This window comes from Zeus faber, assembly GCF_960531495.2.
Source record: "Zeus faber genome assembly, chromosome: 18".
NCBI classification, from domain to species: Eukaryota; Metazoa; Chordata; class Actinopteri; order Zeiformes; family Zeidae; genus Zeus; species Zeus faber.
In genome coordinates this window covers 16,384,571-16,407,864 of record NC_137210.1, presented here as the reverse complement: position 1 = coordinate 16,407,864, position 23,294 = coordinate 16,384,571, and the positions used below count along the sequence as shown (strand labels likewise).

The window sequence follows — 23,294 nt, the reverse complement described above, 5'->3', positions numbered from 1 at the left end:
CAAATAGGGAAAACCCTTTCTCCACCACCACCTCCTGCAGTAATATCCTGGTTGGAGCACACGATTAGGTAACACGATTGCAAATTAAGCGGGGGAGTAACATCCCCCCACCTCCTCCAGTAATATTTCCCATATTGAATATTGGCTGTCGAGGGCGGAACGGAGCGTTATGTTTTGCATATCACGTGACGGCGTATGAACAAATCAACAATTACCTTTGCCTTTATTCTCCAGGAGTTGCTAAAAAGGGGCTGCAAGGAGCGCGTTGAGGAGGCTCCATGGAGATGTGCGAGCGGAACCCTTTGAATTCTGGCTACGTCGGCTCCCTGTTGAACTTCTCTCCTCCCGAATCCCTGTATTTCTCCAACTTGCGGGGCAATGGAGCCCACATGCCCGCGCTCCACCAGCTCTCCTACAGCAGGAGGGAGGTGTGCGCGCTCCCGTGGACCTCCGCCTCAAGTTCATGCGCGCCGGCCGCCGCGCAGAGCCGCGCCTTCGGAGGCTTCTCGCCGCCGTTCCTGCCCGGCCCGGTGGCCGTGAACGCCAAGGGGCCCCCGGAGGAGTCGGGCAGATACTGTTTTCAGGGCACGACCTGCGGCCATAAGCCGGGGGACTCTGAGAAACCGCCTCGCGCTTTCGGAGAGGAGCTCGGGCCCCCCGGTACTCGGAGCTCCAAGTATGAGTACCCAAACCAAGGTTCTGGGACCCAACTTGGTCCAAATTCCTCACATCAAGACATTGTGACCGGCTCCAACCAGGCGCACAGTTCAATCCAGCAGTCATCCAGTAAGCTTAAACACATGTTCCATGGACTATAATATTATGATAAGGGTAAAATAATATTTGATCATTGTGATTTAAACTCGTTTACCTTCCGTTCTGCTTAACTCTAGTCGTATATGTCAATAATTATACCTATATGGAGATATGAAAACAGATATCATTTGAGATTGTGGTTATGGTATCATAGTTGAATGTTATTTTCAATGCTGCATTCCAGTAACATAATGCCATTTTCGGAACTTCACACGCTCTTCTGTTTGCTTCTCAAATAGTTCTGTGTAGATGTCACATGAAAGCAAACCAAAATAAGTTTCAAATTGTCGATACCGAGGTGTTGGTCGAAGGTATGTCGCCCGGCCCCCGTGCCAGCGTTGATGATGAGGCATTTGAGGCAACCAGCATCCCTCTCCTTCGCAGGCGCGTCGTGGTGCTCGTCGCAAGTGAGGACGAGGAAGAAGAGGAAGCCCTACTCCAAGCCGCAGCTCGCTGAACTTGAGAACGAGTTCATGATGAACGAGTTCATAAACAGGCAGAGGAGGAAGGATCTGTCGGACAGGCTGCACCTGAGTGACCAGCAAGTGAAAATATGGTTTCAGAACCGCAGGATGAAGAAGAAGCGCCTGATGATGCGGGAGCAAATATTCTCCACGTACTGATGGAGGGGCCCATTGCGGGCCTCCGGCGGCAGCGGTTGTCCCCTTTGTCCCAGAATATTGCTCTTTTATTTCTGTTTGTTGTCTACCCTATACAAGCACACTCCGTGTTATTTTGCACGCAACAGCACATGCAGGGGGTCGAATGTATTTATGGATAATTATAAAATGTTATTGATACACGCACTGCGGCCACGACAAATCGAATAATTGTCAAGTAGTTTTTAAGTGCAAATCAGATTAAATTAACGTTATTCTTTACTTTAAGCTATACCTTCTGGCAATATTTAAATTTCACTATGTGTCCATCCTTTATGGGGCCTTTGCGACCGTTTTTCACGTGCAACGGCCACCTCGCCGCATCATCACCAACAGACCTGTTCAAAGTGACGCTCTATGTGATTATTGTGCATTTTATACGACGCCAATATGTAAATTATGACATATATGCATTGATTTATTTGTTTAGAATCAGTCAGCTTTAAGCCAATCTTATGTTAAAACATCTTAAAGCATCATTATACCTGTTGTGATAACGACCATTGCATGTCATTCGCCTGCCTGACTCCCATATAGTTTAATCAAAGTTTAATAAATAAAATCTCCTATGCCTACCACTTTGCAAATTATTTTGCATTCTTCGTTGCTCGGTGTCCTTGCCCAATTTGATGTGGGTCTTATGGTGGAGCTCCTGTGTCTCTAATTCCAGGCCCGCGTGGGAATTTTATAACATGCGCGTGCGTGCCAAAGGCTGCATTAGAATATTAAAAACTGGAATAACACCTTTGGGACGAGAATTCTGTGTGATTCCTTAAATATTCTGTCTTCGAATTCGGAGGACAAAAGACCACCCAAGTAATAAAAAAAGTCGTGGTAGGTAAGTATGTTTCAATGTGTTATCTGAAAGTATATCTTCGTGTATTCACAATCAATACAACACAATCGTATTTCATTGAGACCACGTAAGTTATACTTGGTTTGATAGCTGTTGAACTCAGTAAAATGTGCTTAAACGTATTAAAAATACAAGTTTTCATGTATTTTAATTACTTTTGGCCTCCACAATATTATATTATATTATATTGTGTTTTTCAAAGTATACTAAAGTATAATATATTTTAAAGCATGCTCAAGTCCTTTTGTATCTGTATACTAGCATTTTACTATGAATACATTCAAAAATTTCCAAATGCAAATACGGACGAGGTTCATGCCGCAAACCTTTCAGACACTTTAAAGGAGTGTGTAAATACATATTTCTAAAAAAACACCTATTTCACGATAGTTGCATTGAGATGTTCCTTCACATAAGCCCCCTCGGAACTTGGACAAGACACAGTGCTCATCCTTGTTGTCCAGTTAGTCGTTATAGCAAAAGCAATTTTAATTGCATAGAGTATAAATAATCAATAAGACCCCACGACAATCTAGCTACCAATCGTTTTTAATGTTCTAATAATTAAGAATTAAGAGAATTATCGGCCCATGACGATAATATTAATAATAATAATAATAATAATAATAATAATAATAATAATAATAATAATAATAATAATAATAATAATAATAATAATAATAATAATAATAATAATAATATAAAACCTTTGATTTATACACAAATTTAAAGAAACCCAAGGACACTTAAATAGACAAAACAAAAAGATAAATAAAACATTTTAAATAAAAATGTTTTATTGCATCAACATTTTTGGTGACCAGAAATACCATGCAATGGTGTCCCTAACCCAAGGCCATTACTTTTTTTATTGGAGCAGAGTGTTTGTGCTTCTGTGGCCATGGCCTGCACGCTCCTTTGTGTCCTACTTTTTATTCTTTTTCTAAAAACCCCAAAGTGTTAATGTCAGTCAAATCGCAGTATTCCAGCGACAGTTTGGCACCTTAAATATTCTGTATTTTTCTTTTACTATACATTACACTTTGGACCGGATTTCTATTTCTATGTAAGCCTAAACGTCCAGTTATTCCCTTTCTGCCTTTCCAACATCAACATATAGAGATTATGGTTTAAATACATTTATTCACCAACATCAGACATGTAATATTCTGTTTTGCAATGTGTATATATGTAAAATATAAACATAGAGTATACATGCAATTCGGCCTGCGCGGTTCGCATGACTAATGCTGCGTCGTTGAAATTATACACTGATCATATGTATTTGCTCAATTGTTGAATGTTAAATTGTTTTGTTAAATTTTAAATGTTAATTCATATTGAACACTATGTACCGATGTAAAACCCTGTTGTAAACGCTTTGCAAATCGTTGAAAGGGAGATGTTTCTGCCGAATATTTGGCCTATAGTGGCTTATAGCGATAGGCACAAATCAGAGGGTCAATATTATATAATACTCAAATCACAAAGTATAATAATGATTAAAAGGAACACCAAAAACCATACAACAACAAAATATTTAGAAGTTTAAAACGTTGATTCTAATTTTTTGTCGTGCCTCATTTTGGACCTTTGATGTGTTTTGTTAGCTTTGGGCGTGAGGGAAAAAAAAGCCAAAATGCAGTAAAAAACACAAAGCTGAGTAAGTTGGAGCCCTTGTTGTCTTGCCCTTCAGCCGCACAGTTTGTTTTGTCTGTTTAATTGCCATCTTATAAAAGAACCAACAGCTATTTTCGCCTTGCCATTCGCTGGCTGATATGTTTAAAATAGCTGGGTTGCTATTTCATCAAATCAAGTTGTCCTTTTGCGGAAATTGTGTGCAATGTTTTTTTCCCTTCATTGTTTTGGTCACAAACAACCCTTTATCTGCTTTAGTATATGTGTTTCTAGGGATCCCTTCCCCCCAATTCGCACAGTTCCGGCGCTCCGGATGGGGGGGCGCCAAAACAAAGTTAAGGTCAAGATTTCTGTGCGATGTTATCCGAAAATACACAGTAGGCTTTCTCACTCCATGGGTGAGAAACACATCCCCGATTCCACAACTACTTTGTTCATAATTCTTCATTCATTAATTTATTCAAATATATTATACATTTTGTTATATTTTTATTTATTAAGGCCTGTGTAATATACCTATTTATTTAGGCTTAGACATGAAGGAAATAAATACTTTTGCCGCAACGTACCAAAAAAATCACTATGAGACACACTCCTCACATCTGCAACACGTTGTCTTTTGCATTTATTTATCTCACAACAATTAAATTAAACAAACTGCCGACACATATATTTACTACTTATTAGAGAACGCTTACACGCTAAACACAAATGCACACTATTCAAGTTTTACTGTGCTAATGTGTAATGGTAACATTCATTAAACTGATTCTACCTCTAACACTGGCCTTAAGGGAAAAATAAACAGGTGGACGGAAGATTTAGGTTTTTATTAAAGGTGAAACAATCCGTTTGAAATAATTTTCAACGACAACAACAATAATAATAATAATAATAATAATAATAATAATAATAATAATAATAAAATAATAATAATAACAACACGTAATCAACTTAAGCAACAGGTCTACACATGCGGCCGCTTCTAAAATATAATTGATCATGTTATTTAATTAATATATGCACAACATTATTCCTGGAAATTTGCATTTTCCTGGAGATACAGATGCTTCTCATTGCAAACGTTAAGTCCAGGGATGAGCAGAAAATGTGGTGGTAGAGCGGAGAAGGATGTGGTTCAGCGTTTGGTTTTTGGATGTGCTATTGTATGGGCCTGGGTCTATTTATTTTTAATACCAGATCCTGTCTCGAGCAAAGCTTTTCCCTCTGGATCCCAGTAAAATGCGCTTGGGGGAGCGAGGCGCCAGCAGTGAATGGTAAAGGGCTAAATTTAGCCAGAGGCTATGCCTGGTTCCAGCCACTCCGACTACTTTAGGGTGTATAAGCTTGTGGCTGGAACAGTCCCCCAAATGAAAGAACATATCACCCCACATAGTATGGAAGGATGATTAACCAAACATATTTCAATCTAGTGTTTTGAATCCGCTTTAATAGTGGTGTAATGGTCACTCAAAAAATGTAATAAAGCAAGAAAATACAAAGACTAAAAGGGAGTCTGTGCTCTCGGAAATCGTCTGCGAATTAAATGATCATCAAAAGGAAATCATACTCACAAAGGAAATCACACTTTTCCGGGCTCGGTGCTCGATTTCTTTTATTGAACCGTGTTTTGGGATCCGTCTCCCGGATGAGTCGGGCCTCCACCAGACTGGTCCCGACCACGACGCTTCCCTTTGTTCTGCAATAAAATGATTTGGGTGCAAACGCCTAGTGGGTGCACATCACCTCGGACCACAGACGGTCAAAGCCAGAGACGCTTCTGTGTACTTGGCCATCGCTCTTTTACCTCAGCGCTGCCGTTTCGATATGTTTGCGCGCATATTGTTTATTTTTTTTTAGGAGGGGGACAAGTTCACACGAAATCCAACGTCAACGCCGGTGAACGTGCCGGCGTCTGCATCTAAACGCTCCATGCGCACGTTTGGGATGTTTTACTTTGCATCTGGAGTGTCAAGGTAGGCAAAAATGAAAGATAACACCTAACATGTTTATATTTTCAAATTCAACCCGCTACGAATACATGTTGTACTGTTGTAGATACTACCACGGTGCTGTCAGGAGGCTTTTGAGATAAACATTGAATTCCCGGCATAAAATCGTGGGCCCCGGTGTCAAATAACTACCACCGCTGCGGACTCAACACAATCAGAATCGGTTTATTTGACCGAGCACATTTATTTTATCTACGAGGAATTAGACTTGGTATGGCTCGGTGCAAGACAGACAGACAAGGCACCGATCTGAACAAGCTAAAGAAACAAAACAAAAAAAACCAAAACAAAACAAAACAGAAAATACAAAATAAACAAAACGTGCTCTGTATGCACTTGATAATTCACTTCATCGTATTTCAATCTTACAAGACCTTGTCCTCGTATCCATTAAACTGGTCATTCGTATCTAAAAACACGAGGAGTATTTGGGTCGAATTATTTAACAATTGGGCGTGAGTTGAGAAAACAGTGTATTAATCCATCCCCGTGTTACAGAAAGACAGCAAGCGTGTCTATTATGGTCTGTTGGTCCTGTGTAGTGCGCACCGTGGCCTCGATTCAGCCCCAAGTTCTCTGGCGAGTCGGGGTCGTCCGCGACGACTCTGAACTGTTGCCGCGACGCCGCGACGTCCGTCCGCGCTCATATCTCATATCTGTGAACGGCGGCCCCACGCATCACTTCCCCAGCGCACGTCGCCCCCAAACTCGCAGATATTCCCTTTCTGCGAGCCATAGGAGCAGCGGACCGAGAGGAGTTTCCTCTCGGCGCCGACAACCAATGAACTGTCGTGCATCGCGCCCACACGACTTCCCGTGGACATTTTTTTTTTTTTTTTTTTTTTTTTTTTAATGACTGATATTGATGTATGGTAATTTTCCCCTTCGCGCGGATCACATGACACAATTACCTCCGGTATCGATCGCAATGAACCGCGGGTCCGCCTGCGCGCCCGGCTTTTCCGCCCGACCGAGCCCGAGCCGCCGGAGCTGCGACCGCGCGCCGCGCACGGTGCGAGGAGACATGGGGAAAGTTTAGCGGATCCGCGCTGCAGATCGCTGCGGGCACCGCGGAGGACCCGGGGGGTGGGGAGGCGAGATGACGGACTACGACGACCGCGGCGGCTGCGCTTCCAACATGTATTTGCCGAGCTGCACCTACTACGTCTCGACGCCCGATTTCTCGTCGGTCACGTCGTTCCTGCCGCAGACCACGTCTTGTCAGGTCAACTTCCCCTACTCCCCCGGCATCGCCCAGGTCCAGCCGGTGCGGGAGGTCGCGTTCAGGGACTACGGACTGGACCACCCGAGCAAATGGCACTACCGGGGGAACTACGCGTCCTACTACTCCACGGAGGAGATGATGCACCGGGACCTGCTCCAGTCCTCCGCCAGGGCCGATCCCTACGGCCCCCACGGAGCCGCCGCCACGCCGTGCAGCCTCCTCGGCGGCGCGGGTCGAAACGGAGTTCTGCCCCAGGGGTTCGACCAGTTTTTCGAGACCGTGACCTCGGAGCGGGCCGGCTCGGAGCATCCCAAGCAAAAGGCAGACCAGTCGGTCCCCGGGGAGCCTCCGGATAAAGAGCAGCCCACAGACAAGACAGAACCAGAGCGGTCCACAGCAGAGCCCACGGACAGCCCCAGTGAGGAAACGTCCTTCCACAGTAGGTAGAGCTCCACACAATGGACCGTGGACCACTTGGCTTTAGCTGCACTTTTATGTGGCGCTTTATAAGCATGCAAACGCTTTTATATCCCAATAAGATTCACTTTATGGTTGTAAAGGTATTTACAATAGGGAAGCATTGAGTCAGTTATTTTACACCGATTTGTGCATAATAATAATAATAATAATAATAATAATAATAATAACAACAACAACTACTACTACTTCAACAACAACAATAACAACAACAACAACAACAATAATAATAATAATAACAACAACAACATCAACAATAATAATTATAATAATAATAATACTATATCTAAACCTAATAATATTTTTCCTGAAGAAGTAGACGCATGCATGCAATAAAAAAAAAAATACACACTGCCTACATTGAGTGCGGTTAACGAGTCAATTTTTCTTGAAATAACTTTTTTTTCGGTGAAGCCTACGTTTGTTGTGAGTGTGTGCGCGCGCACGTATGTCTGCGTGCGTGTGCGTGTAAATCCCTCGTTCCCACTTGTGTCTATGCAACACTACTACGTGAAAGCTTTCGCCCTGCACCAACTCATTTTCCGCCTCAGAGATACTCAAATACTTACTCTTTTTGTTATTCTTATTCTTATTCGTATTCTTATTTATTTTCTTATTTTTATCCTTATTCGTATTTTTATTTTTATTCTTATTCCTAGTATCATTCTTGGTATTATTCTTAGTATTATCCATTATATCAATCTTTACATCATTCTTAGTATCATTATTTATATAATTCCTAGAGTCATTCTCAGTTTCATTCTTTATATCATTCTTAGTATCATTATTTATATAATTCCTAGAGTCATTCTCAGTTTCATTCTTTATATCATTCTTAGTATCATTCTTAATATTATTTGTTATTTACTACAATCCCCAATGTTTTTTCCCTTTCCGTTTCAAACAACGCACATTTTTCCTTTCCCGCAGGTTCCTCAAAGTCCAGGAAGAAGAGGTGTCCCTACTCCAAATACCAGATCCGAGAACTTGAACGAGAATTTTTCTTCAACGTGTACATAAACAAGGAGAAGCGACTACAGCTCTCCAGGATGCTCAGTCTGTCCGATCGCCAGGTGAAGATTTGGTTCCAAAACAGGAGGATGAAGGAGAAAAAGCTCAACCGGGACCGTCTACAGTATTTCACCGGGAATCCTTTATTTTGATGAACAAAACGGAACAGATCAAAAAAAAAAGAAGAAAGAAAAACCCACAAACTTCACAGATTGTGTCATTAACGGGCGCCATGGAAACTGTTGTCCTTTGCGTTTTCCTTCCCCTTTTGGAAATCACGAACCGTTTCAATCCGATAGGGAAGAAAGGGGGGGGGGGGATTCTGTTGCTGGTCTATAAATGGCATTATCTTTTGCTGTTTTTTTATTTTTTATTATCATGCCATATTTTGAGATCAGTATAACAAGTTATTCAGTGAAATTATTTATAAAACAAAACCTACTCCCTTCTGTGTATGCATTTTAAATATGCATGTTATGTATCCTGTTGTGTGAAATAAATAAATAAAATACAACTTTAGGCTTAAACCGTTATGTTAAATGTGTAAAAGCCACACTGCCCAGTCTACTGCAGAGAGGGTTTGTTATTGGGGTGGGCCTTAGTTTGGTGCAGGCCGATGGCCCTCTTATTTCCTCTGGTTTTTAACACTGGATTGTGTACTAAACCTTGAACCGTCTAGACAGTATAATAAAGGCAGCTGTAAATGTCTAAATAAGGGGCAATTGGACCTTGTGTCTCAAGCCCCCACCGTACAAGAGGACTGATACCTTCACTGTTGGGAAATAGTAGTTTAACCCCAATCTTAAGGAACCTCTCCAGGAACACCGATTCCATATCAGTTCGTCCTTGTTTAGCAGCTGAAATGGGATGTCTGGAATCTCTTGTTTTGGGGGTTGATCACGCAGGGAACGCCGCGTCTCCATGAAATAAACGGAGATTGTACTCTCACGTTATTGCTCAAGTATTTGGGGATAAAGTTACTGCTCTGAGTACTCATTCCTGCGCAACACTAATGCTCCAACAAGTTGTGACGTATTGATTTCACTGCGTCGCCTAATCTCCTTTGTGTCCAAGCGAATTGCTTTATTATGGAATGTATGAATGAGATATATTTCCTCAGAACATTCAATTGCCATACTGTACACGGTCGATTAGTATAGTGATAATTCTTAACTTAAACGAGGAGCATTTTAATAATTTAAACAGTTGATAATTTTGTTTATATGCTACTTTGGTTTATAGAGCATATATCCCACTGTAGAGCACGCGTGGGATGCCCCATTATTAATATAATTTAATACACAGGACAGTAGGCAAGGTTATTATGTTTAATATTGAGGGTGTTGTCCCCCCTTGTCCCCACAAGAGGGCAGGATTGTAGTTTAGTTTATGACGGTGAAACTCATGCTTGGACTAAAAGTGACATTAGCCTGCCTTTGTGAAGCGCACACGTTGGTTGCAGTACGAATTATTTCCACACAATTGTCTTGTTATTACCAATAATTCTCTGTACTCGCTCAAATTCATATTTTCTTTGTTGCTTTTGTTTGCCCCCAACTCCTCCCAGAAAGTTGCAGCTTTAAGAGTGTAAACATTTCAGAGCCGCATAATGTTTTTTCAGATACGGGCCATACATAAACATACATATTACAATTGTATGAATATGTAATAAAGATACGTAATTAATATGTAATAAGATGACACTTGGAACCCACCTAAAAACAAGTAGGCCTGTGCAATGCGTGGCCCACTTTAAAGCAACCTTTTTCAAATATAACATGTTTACAAAATTATTCTCGAAGTAAATAGAGATGATGGTTAAGATTGTTGGAGTATTTTGGACTTGAGTTTCAAAGACTCTCTCTCGAGGTGGCCTGTAGGCAATGGAAAGCACCGGGGTGTTCCAAACTGGCCGAAAATGTCCTTTAATGAAGGACACCTCCACACAGAAAAGCGCACATGTTGAAATATACAAAAATCACTTATCTGATAAGTTGCATCCGGCTAATATACTTCTCTATCGATTTAATTTCCTCCATTTCTTTTGTCTCAGCATCGTAAAAAAACCAGCCATGCAGCATTTGGTATGTTATGTACTTCTGCTTGATGCGATTAGTTCGATTCGAGAAATAACAACTAAGAAGACTTCAAATCGAATTTAAAGATTATCACTATGTTATTTCGAAAGTATAGTGAAAATATGATTGCTGAAAGCAAATACCACACAAATGTATTTAAACAATGGGACGTTTTAAGCATCGGAATGTATTCATACAATAAATATACAATAAATTCGTATGTGCAAAATATAGTCTGTATTGCAAACTTCTAGTTTTTCGCAATCATTGTTAGTTTTTTTTTAAATATTTTAATCAGATTTAAGGGTAAATATACATATGGTGGCAAGAATGGTTAACTATAAATATATCGGACATGACCACATGAAATCTATGAATGGCCTGCCACTGTCAGTGATGTAGTTTTTCCCTTTTTACAACGGTTTTTGGGGAAACACACCATTCTGCCGCCGTGAAAGCCGTGTTACGACCAGAGAGGTACAGTGAAGCGCTTTTGTTGCTGTCTGTCCAAGGTTTGCAGCTGTCTACCATGCAGCCAAGCTCCATGAAGCACTGGTCAATCTATAGGCTCAAAATGTATTAAATACAAGACATGTAGAAAAATGTAGGAAAGGGTGTAAAATATATACTTATTCAAACATTTTAACTGTTTTTAAAGAATCGCCTCCTACAAATAAAACAAATCATTTTATTTCTTGATAATTCATACAAATGGCCTATAATTGATAATGTCATATTTTCCTTTTTTTAAATATTTTTAAGACAAATCAATTACGATAATAAATACGACAAATCATATGTTAGGAACAGAGCTGGATTTACTTTTTTTTTCAAATGTCTAGCCATCGTTTTTAGCCATCGTTTTATTGCCAACACAGTTAAGAAGAATAAAAAAGTTTCTGTTCGTCTACAAACTAAATATTTAAAATTATTAAAATTATCGACTAATACCCAGTTTTAAAGATTGGAAACATGCAATTAGTGCAGCTTTAATGGTGCAAATGATAGCCTAAAGTTAACGTTGTCGTAGTGTTGTTTTTTATTTATTTAGATATATACGAGAGTGATTTAAGTTGCGTAATAATTACATATAAAAGTCATGTCAATTTTTCACATTTGTTGGACTGTAATAGAAATCAATAGAGCTGGTTAGATTTTAAAAAGGTGCATCTGTTGCTATGCAGCATACAGGCTTCATGCAAGAACACACACACACACACACACATACACACATAGGCACACTCAGGCGTGCACTATTCCCTACAGTGACTGTATGATGATGTGTTGAACGTTTAACAAAGGGCATCTGCAGAAATACGAGATTGACCGTTTCCTTTTTTGGGGATATTAGGTTTATTTTCATTGCATCTGTCTTTGTTGTGTTTAACTGGATGCATGCGCTCATGACGCCCTTTGTGCGTCTGATCCAATTTCAAGTCCGTGTTCTAGGTGTCGCTGTTGACCACGTCTGCATCCGAGCCGTGAGTCAGTGTGTGTGTGTGTGTGTGTGTGTGTGTGTGTGTGTGTGTGTGTGTGTGTGTGTGTGTGTGTGTGTGTGTGTGTGTGTGTGTGCGTACGTGCGCGCGCGTTGCGTGCGTGCGTGTGTGCGCGCCGGGAACCCGGGCTGCGTCTCAAGGCCATTTTCAAATCTCATTGGTGGGCTCGTGATGTGGCGGAGAGGCGTCCTGAGCTGCTCCGAGATGTTTTCCTAGACATGCCAGGAATCTCTCCTCCGTAGACCTCAACCAAAATGTCATTTTCCAGTAGCTCTCCTGCGGCAAACCCATTCTTAGTGGACTCTTTAATTGGCGCCTGCCGGACGGACAGCTTTTACTCCAACGGCGGCATGTACATGCCTTCTTCTGGCCCTGACTTGGGGACTTACGGAATGCAAACCTGTGGACTTGTGCCGTCTTTCGGCAAAAGAGGGGAGGTGAACCACCAAAACATGGGCATGAACGTCCACCCCTACATACCTCAGCTAGACACCTGGACGGATCCGAGCAGACCGTGCAGGATAGATCCACCCAGCCAGTTATCACACTGCACATTCCCACAGAGCATAAAGGAGGAGAGCAACTGCTGCATGTTCTCCGACAAGAGAGCCAAAGTGAACCCGTCAGAGGGCTACTCCAACCTGGCCCCCGAGTCCTGTCCGCTCGATGGCCCCGAGGTCCCGGTCCCGGGCTACTTCAGGTTGAGCCAAACGTACGCGGGTGGGAAGCACCAGGACTATTGCCACGACACGCCGAGTCCCAACAGCACCTTGATGCAGCTGCACCGCGTCACCCCCAAGCCCCCGTACGCGGAGGCGGAGAATGCGCCGGGAGACGCGCAGCCGAGCCGGGACACCTCCAGGTCGCCCGCGCGGGAGGAAAGTCCAGACGCGAACTCCAACAAGGAGGAGAACATGTGCAGCACCGAAGGTTCCGCGTCCAGCCCCGAGTTGCCACATAAGGAGACTAAAGGTGGGTAGGCTACAATAAACGCTCTGGATGTGTGGCGCTGTAATGCGAACGCTCCGGCATCATAAAAGCCAGTATAAAAGACAAACAGCCCTTAAGTCGTAATGTTTAATGAGAGTCTTCCTCAAGTTGCAGTAACATGCAAAAGAGGATGGTTTCAAGCACCATGCAGCACACCACAGCGGATGCTTTCCTTTTGTTCCTTGGATTTATTTCACTGGACACAATTCGTCTTTCACACTGTAGTACACCTCTGCATTTGGATAGTAACACGCGAATTGGATTAATTGAAATAAGCTGCCATTTTTGTGTTAACAAATGCTGGAGAGATGACCCGGAACCCCAGTACACCACCACTGTTGTACTGTAAGTTTTACTATGTACTCTATGTACTGGATGCAGTCGTTTGCTCCTCATTTTAAACGAGCTTAAAATGTAATTCATGACACATCAGAGTGGACATTTTCAGTTTAAACGTTTATATTATTCAATATTGGTCCATGGCAGCGCAGTTCCAACATTCTTCCTTGTTGCAATTAAAACATTATATATCTGATGTGTTAGTTGCATTTTATAAACATGTGCAGTTGGGCCTCATTTCTGTTTTGCACACGATTTGGTGGCCTGGAGATTACGCCCTTTTCATATTGGGATTTCCCATGGATTTATTTAGCCTGTGCGAATGTCTGCAAACGTAGTGGATCGTAAAACTCACGCCATACTTACTAGGACTGGGCGATGTATCGATACAATATCGACATCGTGAGATAAACGCTGTCAGAAAGGCTTGCATGACAGTAAAGTCATGGAATTTTCCGAACTTCGCGTGACTGTTCCAATCAATATCCACGTGATTGTTTCGCAAATATGTATTGTGTCACGGCGTAAATCTCTTATGAAAGCGAGCAAAATATCGTCAAATTATCGATATGGAGGTATGGGGTTTAAGATATCGTGATATTGGATGTTGTCAATATCGCAAAAGGGCGACGCACGTTTTGGGGGAACGGGGTGAACCACATGTCAAATTCTTAAATGTGTCCAATCTCTTTCAGACCAGAAGAATATCGCGGCGACCAGCAACTGGTTGACCGCGAAGAGCGGCAGAAAGAAGCGCTGCCCCTACACCAAGCACCAGACTTTGGAGCTGGAGAAGGAGTTTCTGTTCAACATGTATCTGACCAGAGAGCGCCGCCTGGAGATCAGCCGGGGCGTCAACCTGACGGACAGGCAGGTCAAGATCTGGTTCCAGAACCGCAGGATGAAGCTGAAGAAGATGAGCAGGGAGAACCGCATCCGGGAACTGACCTCTAACCTCACCTTTTCGTGAGCGCGCATGTGTCAGTGTGTAACTGTGTCTGTGCTTTCACACATGATGCTTCGACCTCCATTGGACATTTTATTCAACTCTAACCAAACTGTGACCGTATGCCTTTTTTTATTTTTTATTTTTAGATACTGTAGACCTAATCACGTTTTGTTTCATCTTTATTGTTTTATTTTATTACAGGGTAGCACTTGGGTCTTAAATTATTGAAAAATATTTTTTCTCCTACTTCTTTGTCAATAAAAACATGGTATTCTGAAGACGCCGTATAATGGCGACGGACTCGGGAAGAACTGGCCTATTTCAGTCGTGAAAGCACATTTAGCGTCATATAGGCCACTGCAAATTGTATCCCACCGCAAGGCACTTGCTCCATTGTGAACATGCTTCCATTGGCCATTATTATATTGTTAATCTGTGAAAATGTTGCATGTTTGTGGCATGTATCCTGCAATAAATAGATTGTCAGACAACTTTGTTTTTGTATTATTTTCCCCTATGAACGACAGAATTACTGTCCTTATGTGTTTCCTATACACTATTATATTTTTCATTATCTTACTCCGTCTCGTTTCTGGTCCGTGATTGTGAGAAAGATAGGCCGCGTTAAAGACACAATGGGTGTTTACGCCCTGCAGCCAACTTATTATACTCCAAAGGAACAAATGGAAATCGTACGGGAAAAAAAGTCATCTTTATTTTATTTTTTTGCTGATCTACATCGTGTGAATGCATTGTGTGCTTATTACGCATTATGTGCTTCGTTGAGGAATCAAATCTCCTGGCGACATTTACATATAACAACAAGGAATTGGACTCGGTGGATTTGATGCATAATGAGCCAATCCAGTGAGTCAAACATAACGGTGTTGTCATTATCATTATCACTATCATTATCATGTTCATTAGAATTATTGTTATAATTATCATTATCATTATCATCACCATGATCATTATCATTATCATCACCATGATCATTATTATTATTATTATTATTATTATTATTATTATTATTATTATTATTATTATTATTATTATTATTATTATTATTATTATTATTATTACTAATACCACTACCTATTCCCAAAGGACTTGTTGGTCGAGGCTGCAAAAAAGGAAAATAACATCTATGTCAAATAAGATGGAGGTGCCTATAGGAACTGTTACGGTCTATGAGAGGAACCGATATATATAAAATTATCCTTCCGGGCATTTACAGACAGATTTCCTTTTCAACTATTCACGGAGTGGCTTCTTTATAGACCTCTGTGTATAATAACAGAAATAAACTATCTAACTATTAACTAACTATCATACTACCTTCTTATAATGGCAGCCCGTTCGTATCAGAACTACAAGACAGTGCCGAGAACTCGTTTTAAAATGCGAAAGACACAATTTAACTGACTTTTAGTAAATTTGACCTTTGAATCCGTAATTTGCTGTTAGTATCAGTACCAGTGTTGCTTTTCTGTTTGACTGGTTTCATTAAACACGATCAAAATTGTGAAATATCAGCCTATCTTTTATAAATTGTCCTAACACTTTACTTAGTCTATATCACAAGCATACGCTGTCTTACAAATTCATTATTATTCATTCTTTAAGGAAATCCTGTTTAGGGTTGTTTGATGATCAGAGATCACTGGAAATCAGTGTAAAGCTGTCAGTGTATCTTAAAAGTTCAACAATTTACATTTTTCTTAAATTAGACCTTTCAAACATCAGTCCACATGGACTTTGTTTCTGCGACTCGTTTATTAAGGGCATGTAATCACACGCACCTCATAAAAAAAAATACTGATACATTAAGCCATTATTGCTCTCGTTTAAAAATAATACAATCATTACATAAACGCTGCCCCCCATTTAATACGAAAATGAAAAATCAAATCCACCTTGAAAATGGGATTCGTCACTAAATAGAAATTAGCAGTGGCCACCACTAGCACAGTGTTATTTTACAACATGTTATTACATTTATTTTACGAGGACTCCGTAGTCTATAAAAGATTTAACTAGCATTCGGAGTATAATGACAATATTATAAGAGTTTTCTTTTTTTTTTTTTTTGCTTCAGACAATAACACACCAAACGTCAGTCGGCACAATACAAAGTAGTACGGCTTTAAAAGGCACGACCGAACCAGAAACGGGTTTATACATGTCAAACTCATGTCCGATGGACTTTCCCAACATTTCGAGGGGGGGGGGAGAAAAAAATGTGAATTAAATTAAGCACACCGTACTATCAGGGGCTGATTTATCCGCTGTGTTGGTAAATATGATCACGTGACCCGCGTAACCAATCCCCGCAGATGTGGCCAGCCAAAAAAAGACTATGATTGTTCGGGGGGGACGCTTCCCGTAACAGTGTAAACCTTTTTATATGAGTGAGGAAGGGATTGTAAAAAAAAATTATGTCCGCCAGTAACTGTTACGCGGAGTCCGTCGCGGGGCACGAGGCGGAGGACGCGTACGGGGCGCGCTTCATCCCGGGTCCGCACGCGGTGACCTCGAGGCCGTCAGGTGCGGGGGACGACGCGGCGTTCCCCTCGTGCAACTTCGCCCCCAAACCGCCGCCGGCTCTGGCTCCGGCCGCCTTCCCGTCGCCCTGGTCCTCGGTCCACCACCCGCAGTCCTCCGCCGCGCCGCCGCCGGGGATCTATCACCCGTACGCCCACCAGCCGCACCACCACCACCACCACCACCACCACCACCCGGACAGCAGATACGTCCGCTCGTGGATCGACCCCGTTTCCAGCCACGCCGCCTTCCCCGGCTTTCACCCCGACGAGCGTCCGTACGGATCCAAGCCCGACTGCGGCCCGCTGCAGAGGGAGCCTCCGCCGCCGCCGCTTCCGCCTCGGCCGGCGCCGGAGCGCGGAGCGCCGCAGCGCGCCGAGAAGAAGGAACCGAAGGAGAACATTGGAAGTGATCTGTCCGGCCACGGCGAGCCGAAAGAGGAGAAACAACAACAACTTGACCCGAGTAAGTAAACGAAATAGCCCCGTTGATTTACAACCCAGAGAACTGTACGTGCACGGGTGTGTAAAAGCGGAGGTTTTACTAACCTATAAAAGTGTCTGGTGTTATACTACGGCTTGGGGGGGAAAAAAAACCCTCCCCGTCAACCATTGCATCGCAAAGCAGTTCGTGCACTTTTAAACTCAACTTTAAAAGTCAACTTTTAAGGTAAAAAAAACCAAAACAACACTTGATATGTTTGTATATTATCTCCCCCTTATTTTCCAGACAACCCTGCAGCAAACTGGATTCACGCCCGCTCAACGAGGAAGAAGCGGTGCCCCTATACCAAATACCAGACTTTAGAATTAGAGAAGGAATTCCTATACAACATGTATCTGACCAGGGATCGACGCTACGAAGTTGCCCGCATACTCAATTTGACCGAGAGACAGGTGAAAATATGGTTTCAGAACAGGAGGATGAAAATGAAGAAGATTAACAGGGAGAGGAACAGCAAGGACCAGTTATGATGATTGCGGTTATTCAAATGGTGTTTTTGATGCATTACTTTACTGGTGTTTCATTGCTATGCATCTTAGATAGAAACGTTTTCAATTAAAATATCAGTGCAGAAATGAATTGCCTTGGTCACCGTGGCGCAGAGACGACATCACGGACTAAGGTGATCCCTTTATAACGATAAATGTTCCTTAACTATATCATATTAGAAGGGTTTCCAGGCACACCTCATTGATGCCCATGGGTTAAACATCCTTTTAGCGAGGAGTATGGCTGTGTATGTTGCCTTTACTGCTGTTGAGAATTGAAACAAATGTATATAAACAGTTTTCATAAAATGGACTTTGCTTGCGTTCTGTGTGGCGTTAAGAGACGAAGAAGGAAAAAGCCATGGCATTGACCGGTTATGCAGGGAATAGTTTTCAAATGTGTGTTTTGAGCTGGATTTTAACAATTTTCGTAGCCACACTCGAAGGCCCTTTGGAGTAATTGCTGCTTTATATGTCTGCCTTTTCAATGCAAACAGCCTTAGATTATTAATTGAACTTACGTTTGCCGAGGCCTCGTTTAGTCCAAAGATGTCCAGTTTGTGGTATAACATCTGGTTGCAGAATACCATTAAATACGCCATACAACTGTAAGACGCCATACACAAAATAAAAATCCGTTTCAGAGATATAAAGGAGAGCATTTCATTTTTTTTTTTGGAATAAGATGCATTTAAAAAAAATAAAACGTTTGGTCAACACTATAGTTCCAAATAGTGGACTTGATGTGAAACATGGAGGGAACTAGTAATAAAGTGTTTACGGTTAGGAGAGGTGTTGTGAGGATTTGGAGTTTATTGTCCAACTTGTACGCATAATTGCTTTAAAGCAGGAAGAACCGCGCTCCAATAAAGCCATAGAGATGGCTAGACGTCTGGCCTAAATGACTTTATGGTGCGGGGCAGGCCAGTAATTACACTCGCCTTTGAAATCCCCTTTCCTGTGTGTGTGCGTCGCTTGCTGACAAACAGAGAAGTGAACGCTTTTCCACCGGGCTGTCTGGGAGAGGAAATCACTCCAACCCTAATGGTCAGGTTTATTCACCAACTCCATTTCCCAGCGATGGGGGGGAAACTTCACTTTGACTGCTGTCTGCTGTTATCTTCGTTTCTTAGCTCCAAGTTATTCGGAATTGGGCAAAATCGATCGTGCGTCTCCAACGAGGACGCACAGTGTTGTTAAGCAGGCCATCTTTTTTCTGCGCTCAGGATCTTCCGCGTTTGAATATGTAATGAAGTGTATAATGTGGTTAATAGCTATAAAGAAATTGTAATTTTCGGCTCACACTTTGGTGCTAGAATACAAGCATGAACAAAGCCACCAGAACGGATGACAAATCTGTTTCTGAGCCTTTCTTTAAGGGGCGCTGAGTGCGCTAGGGGGCGACGTTGTCATTTTACAACGAGTCGATCCAAAACCAATAACCGACGCACCAACGCCAGACTCTGCAAATAAACACAATCAAACAGAGCGGAAGAAATTAAACACCATATGAGAATGTGCAGTGAGCAAACAGGAGCATTGAGGTCTCCACTTTAAAGAATAATGAAATGATCTAACTGGATTTTGCCGAGATAATTTCCCAAGATCCCCCATCAGATCACTGCAGATGGCTGTAATTGGGAGATATTAAAAGTAAGTGTTTCTGCCCAATAAGCAGTATCAACAGCATTAACTAGGTAAAATATTTAGAGTCACGGATTCCCGGTATAGATGTCTACATTTAAAATGGGCCTACTGCAACAAAGATTGCAGAGAAAACCAGAGATATCACTTTTAAGCGCATTGTAAAGCCCAGTGATGGGCTGATGGAAAGCTGTTCTCTATGATGCAATACATGGACATGGCTCAGGCCTTCGCCGTAGGGACCCAGAATCTCTTGAAGACACACCCCGTGATCACGCAGTATAAAGTTGGATGTACCGCACCGACATTCCACTGGCGAATATGCTGGCCTGTGACGTCATATTGCAAGAACTGACCATCACCTTTATAGAGGAGGCTTGTTGTCAAGGCGTAAACAAGGAGCGGTTATGGCACCAGGGGTGGCGCTATATTCCTGTTTCAGGATTAACACAAAGACTGCAGTATTGTTCAACGATTTCCTATGACACAGGCAATCAAACATCTATAGCCTGTTTATGTCTGTTAATGTTATTCTTTTAAATTGATTTGCCAAAACCCGGCAGCTTTACACATATTACCACAGTCGAAGGTCCTTTCCAACCCCGTGGTCTCAATATTACAAATAACTCAATAGTTGTGTAATAATGTGTCTTATGAGTGTGTTAAAAGTGCTATAAATGTCATCTTCACTAAAATGTCCTTAATCGCATGTTTTACTTCATGCGGTTTTGAACTAAAATTTCATTCGAGTTTATTGTATAGGCCAAAAATATCCGTTTTCTTGAAAAACCGGGCGGTGCTCAGAGTGGGGCCTTGGTACTAAACTGATCCAAACTGCTTCTTAGCCTCGTGATCCGGGTACGTCGTGATAAATATGTATACAAATATATAATTATATACATTTAACAAATATGTAAGATATGCTGATATTTTTGTATTATATATATATATATATATATATATATATATATTCCCAATAACAATATATATATCTATATCTATATCTATATCTATATCTATTTATATATATATATATATATATATATATATATACATACACACACATATATATTAAATGATATTATATACTATTATACTATATATAGTATAGTATAGTTCTCGGCACTGTCTTCTAGTTTTGATACGAACAGGCTGCCATTATAAGAAAGCAGTATGATAGTTAGTTAATAGTGAGATAGTTTATTTGTCTTATTATACACAGAGGTCTATAAAGAAGCTACTCCGTGAGTAGTTGAAAAGGGCATCTGGCTGTAAAAGTCCGGAAGGAATTTTATATATGTATTTATTCAACTATATTCTACAATATTATATATATATATATATATATATATATATAGTAAATTGTGTCAATTGTGAGCTTGATGCCCGAGGCTTAAAAGATTATGATTATGATTGTTTACATTGCTCTCTATTCCTGTCGACACTTGCTCTATAAACAGATGTCAACTCTAGTGATGAAATTGGTCGAGCGTTGTGAAACTGTAAATTATTAAATAATTCCTCAAAATTTGCCGCAGTATGACCTACACTGAAAATATCTCTGGGATGGAGTTATTGGACCAAACACAAAAACGCTTTCATTCATTAAACCTGTATATATTTTCGTTTTTCTGAACTTAAAATGTGCATTATAATAATTCGCCAGTTTCACGTTGCCAACACCTATAGAGATTTTACAAATGTAAGCATTTTTTTAAGTTGATTCAGTGACTCATTTCGTTGAGTGTAAGTCAGAAAAGCACCGGTTAATTTATTTCTTAAAAGATGAAAAGCCAGATAAGCCTTACAACTGTTATGCATACACTGAATGAGATATGTTTCCTATACATGGGTATTAGATTCCTGCAATCCGGATTTCTATTTCATTGCTCAAATGGAAGAATGCTTCACTATGTGTAGCCGCTGACTCTTTTGCGGAATTAAAGTCTTACAATTGGCTTCTTTCGAATAATTCGAATAATCCAAAAAATAAGAAGAAGCAGTTTAAGCACATTGACTAATATGTGCAGGGGGTATCCTCAGCCAGCAGCGAGTTTCAAATTACCAAGCAGAGTGGTTTGCAATGTGAGTGGAGCTTCTAGACTAGAGCTGTAAATTATTCAAGTCCATCTGTGGATTATTAAAGTATGTGACTAAATATGAATCTGATGGCTGTGTCGCATTCCGCTCCGACTGTCTCTAAATAAACTCGTAATGTGTTGTCACGTAAAGAATTCCAAATTTCCCACTGGTTCAAATAAGAAACATAATTCAGAGTGTAATAGAAAACTGTGGGAATCCATGCAGCACGTTGACCACTATGATTTGTGGCCCTCACCCGCGCGCCTGAACTTCCTGTCATTCATAAATATGAGAAAAGAAAAAGCACGGACACTCCCAAAGTACAGTGAAAAAGAACACTTTCACCAATACAAACCTTTTAGAAAAACAAAAGCACATGTTTTTAAGGTTCACTTTTCAAATCTGCAAAAGGTTCAGTATATCTTTTGATTCAACGATAAAATAAGAGGAAGGCCTGCACTTTGATGTTTTGGGTGTTACGTATATCAATATAACCCTGCTTTATATTTCTGCTATTTTGCAAACACAAACATGGACGAAGAGATTTTAGAGTATTTTCGGGATATTTAGTATTAAGTAGGCTCCTTTGCATTAATAACTGAAGGCCAAAATACTTGTACTTTCTTTCTTTCTTTCTTTCTTTCTTTCTTTCTTTCTTTCTTTCTTTCTTTCTTTCTTTCTCTCTAACAAAAAGTAATTGAGAAACATTTTCACTCATTACATCACTTTACCACTGTAGATAGTTGATTATTAATTTAGATTTTAGATTTTAGATCATTGTAGATCCTTCCAAAACAGGCACAGATAGAACAAAAACAACTTAAGAGCATATTTCTGTTTTCAATTTAATCGTTTTTATATTACATCACATTATCTTCAACGTGCCATTTCACCAAAAATAACTAAAAGATAATATATGTCTTTTTTCCCCAAAATAAACAAATAGCCCAGTATATGTTTTGGACGTGGCTTCATTATCAGCGTGGAAACGGGTCGTAGCATCCCACAGCCGTTTCGCTTTACCTGATCAAAGGACATCCTCTCACCATGTGAGCGTTGAGCCGCCCGCCGTCCCCCTGCACTGCGCATGCGCAAGGCATTTTTAAACAGGTTTTAAACAGCACTACAAATGAGGGAACGACCGCACGTCATACATTCAGATTGGCGAAGAGAGAGGCGTATTCGCTTTTGATCTATTCATTCATTTATTCTGAAAATAGCATGTTTCGTCATGGATTTCATTCGAAAAAAAAAAGACTAATCATAGCAGAGTCGTTTAAGTCCTGCAACCCTAGAAGTAATGTAACGCACAGCCTCCATAAGGAACCACAACAGCATGGAGGGGGGGGGGGGGGGGGGGGGGGCTGGCCGTCACTGACTATAAATTTCCAGCGTTGACGTTGGCATGAAACCAAATGAAAGAGAATAAAACGACAAGAATCCCTACTTCCTTCTTCCGGCCCTGCCTGCCCTGCCACTGGCTTTT

At 41.2% G+C, this 23,294-nt stretch overlaps 4 protein-coding genes across 4 annotated transcripts; all 4 read left to right on the top strand.

Moving 5' to 3' along the window:
• Window positions 1-278: 278 nt before the first annotated feature.
• Window positions 279-2,042, top strand: hoxd12a (homeobox D12a; the record flags this gene model as incomplete). The annotated part of the gene is made up of 2 exons (XM_080019599.1): window positions 279-786; window positions 1,201-2,042. 2 exons carry the CDS (start codon window positions 279-281, stop codon window positions 1,437-1,439), a joined length of 747 nt encoding a protein of 248 aa, XP_079875725.1. The 3' UTR covers window positions 1,440-2,042.
• A 4,850-nt stretch (window positions 2,043-6,892) lies between these two features.
• hoxd11a (homeobox D11a) lies at window positions 6,893-9,136 on the top strand. The gene is made up of 2 exons (XM_080018575.1): window positions 6,893-7,645; window positions 8,614-9,136. The coding sequence occupies exons 1-2, from the start codon at window positions 7,081-7,083 to the stop codon at window positions 8,844-8,846; spliced, it is 798 nt and encodes a 265-aa protein (XP_079874701.1). The 5' UTR covers window positions 6,893-7,080; the 3' UTR covers window positions 8,847-9,136.
• A 3,308-nt stretch (window positions 9,137-12,444) lies between these two features.
• hoxd10a (homeobox D10a) lies at window positions 12,445-15,026 on the top strand. Its single transcript, XM_080018563.1, has 2 exons — window positions 12,445-13,240; window positions 14,293-15,026. The coding sequence occupies exons 1-2, from the start codon at window positions 12,523-12,525 to the stop codon at window positions 14,565-14,567; spliced, it is 993 nt and encodes a 330-aa protein (XP_079874689.1). The 5' UTR covers window positions 12,445-12,522; the 3' UTR covers window positions 14,568-15,026.
• Window positions 15,027-16,923: 1,897 nt separating this feature from the next.
• On the top strand, window positions 16,924-18,694 carry hoxd9a (homeobox D9a). Its single transcript, XM_080019704.1, has 2 exons — window positions 16,924-17,555; window positions 17,820-18,694. The coding sequence occupies exons 1-2, from the start codon at window positions 16,985-16,987 to the stop codon at window positions 18,062-18,064; spliced, it is 816 nt and encodes a 271-aa protein (XP_079875830.1). The 5' UTR covers window positions 16,924-16,984; the 3' UTR covers window positions 18,065-18,694.
• Window positions 18,695-23,294: the final 4,600 nt, after the last annotated feature.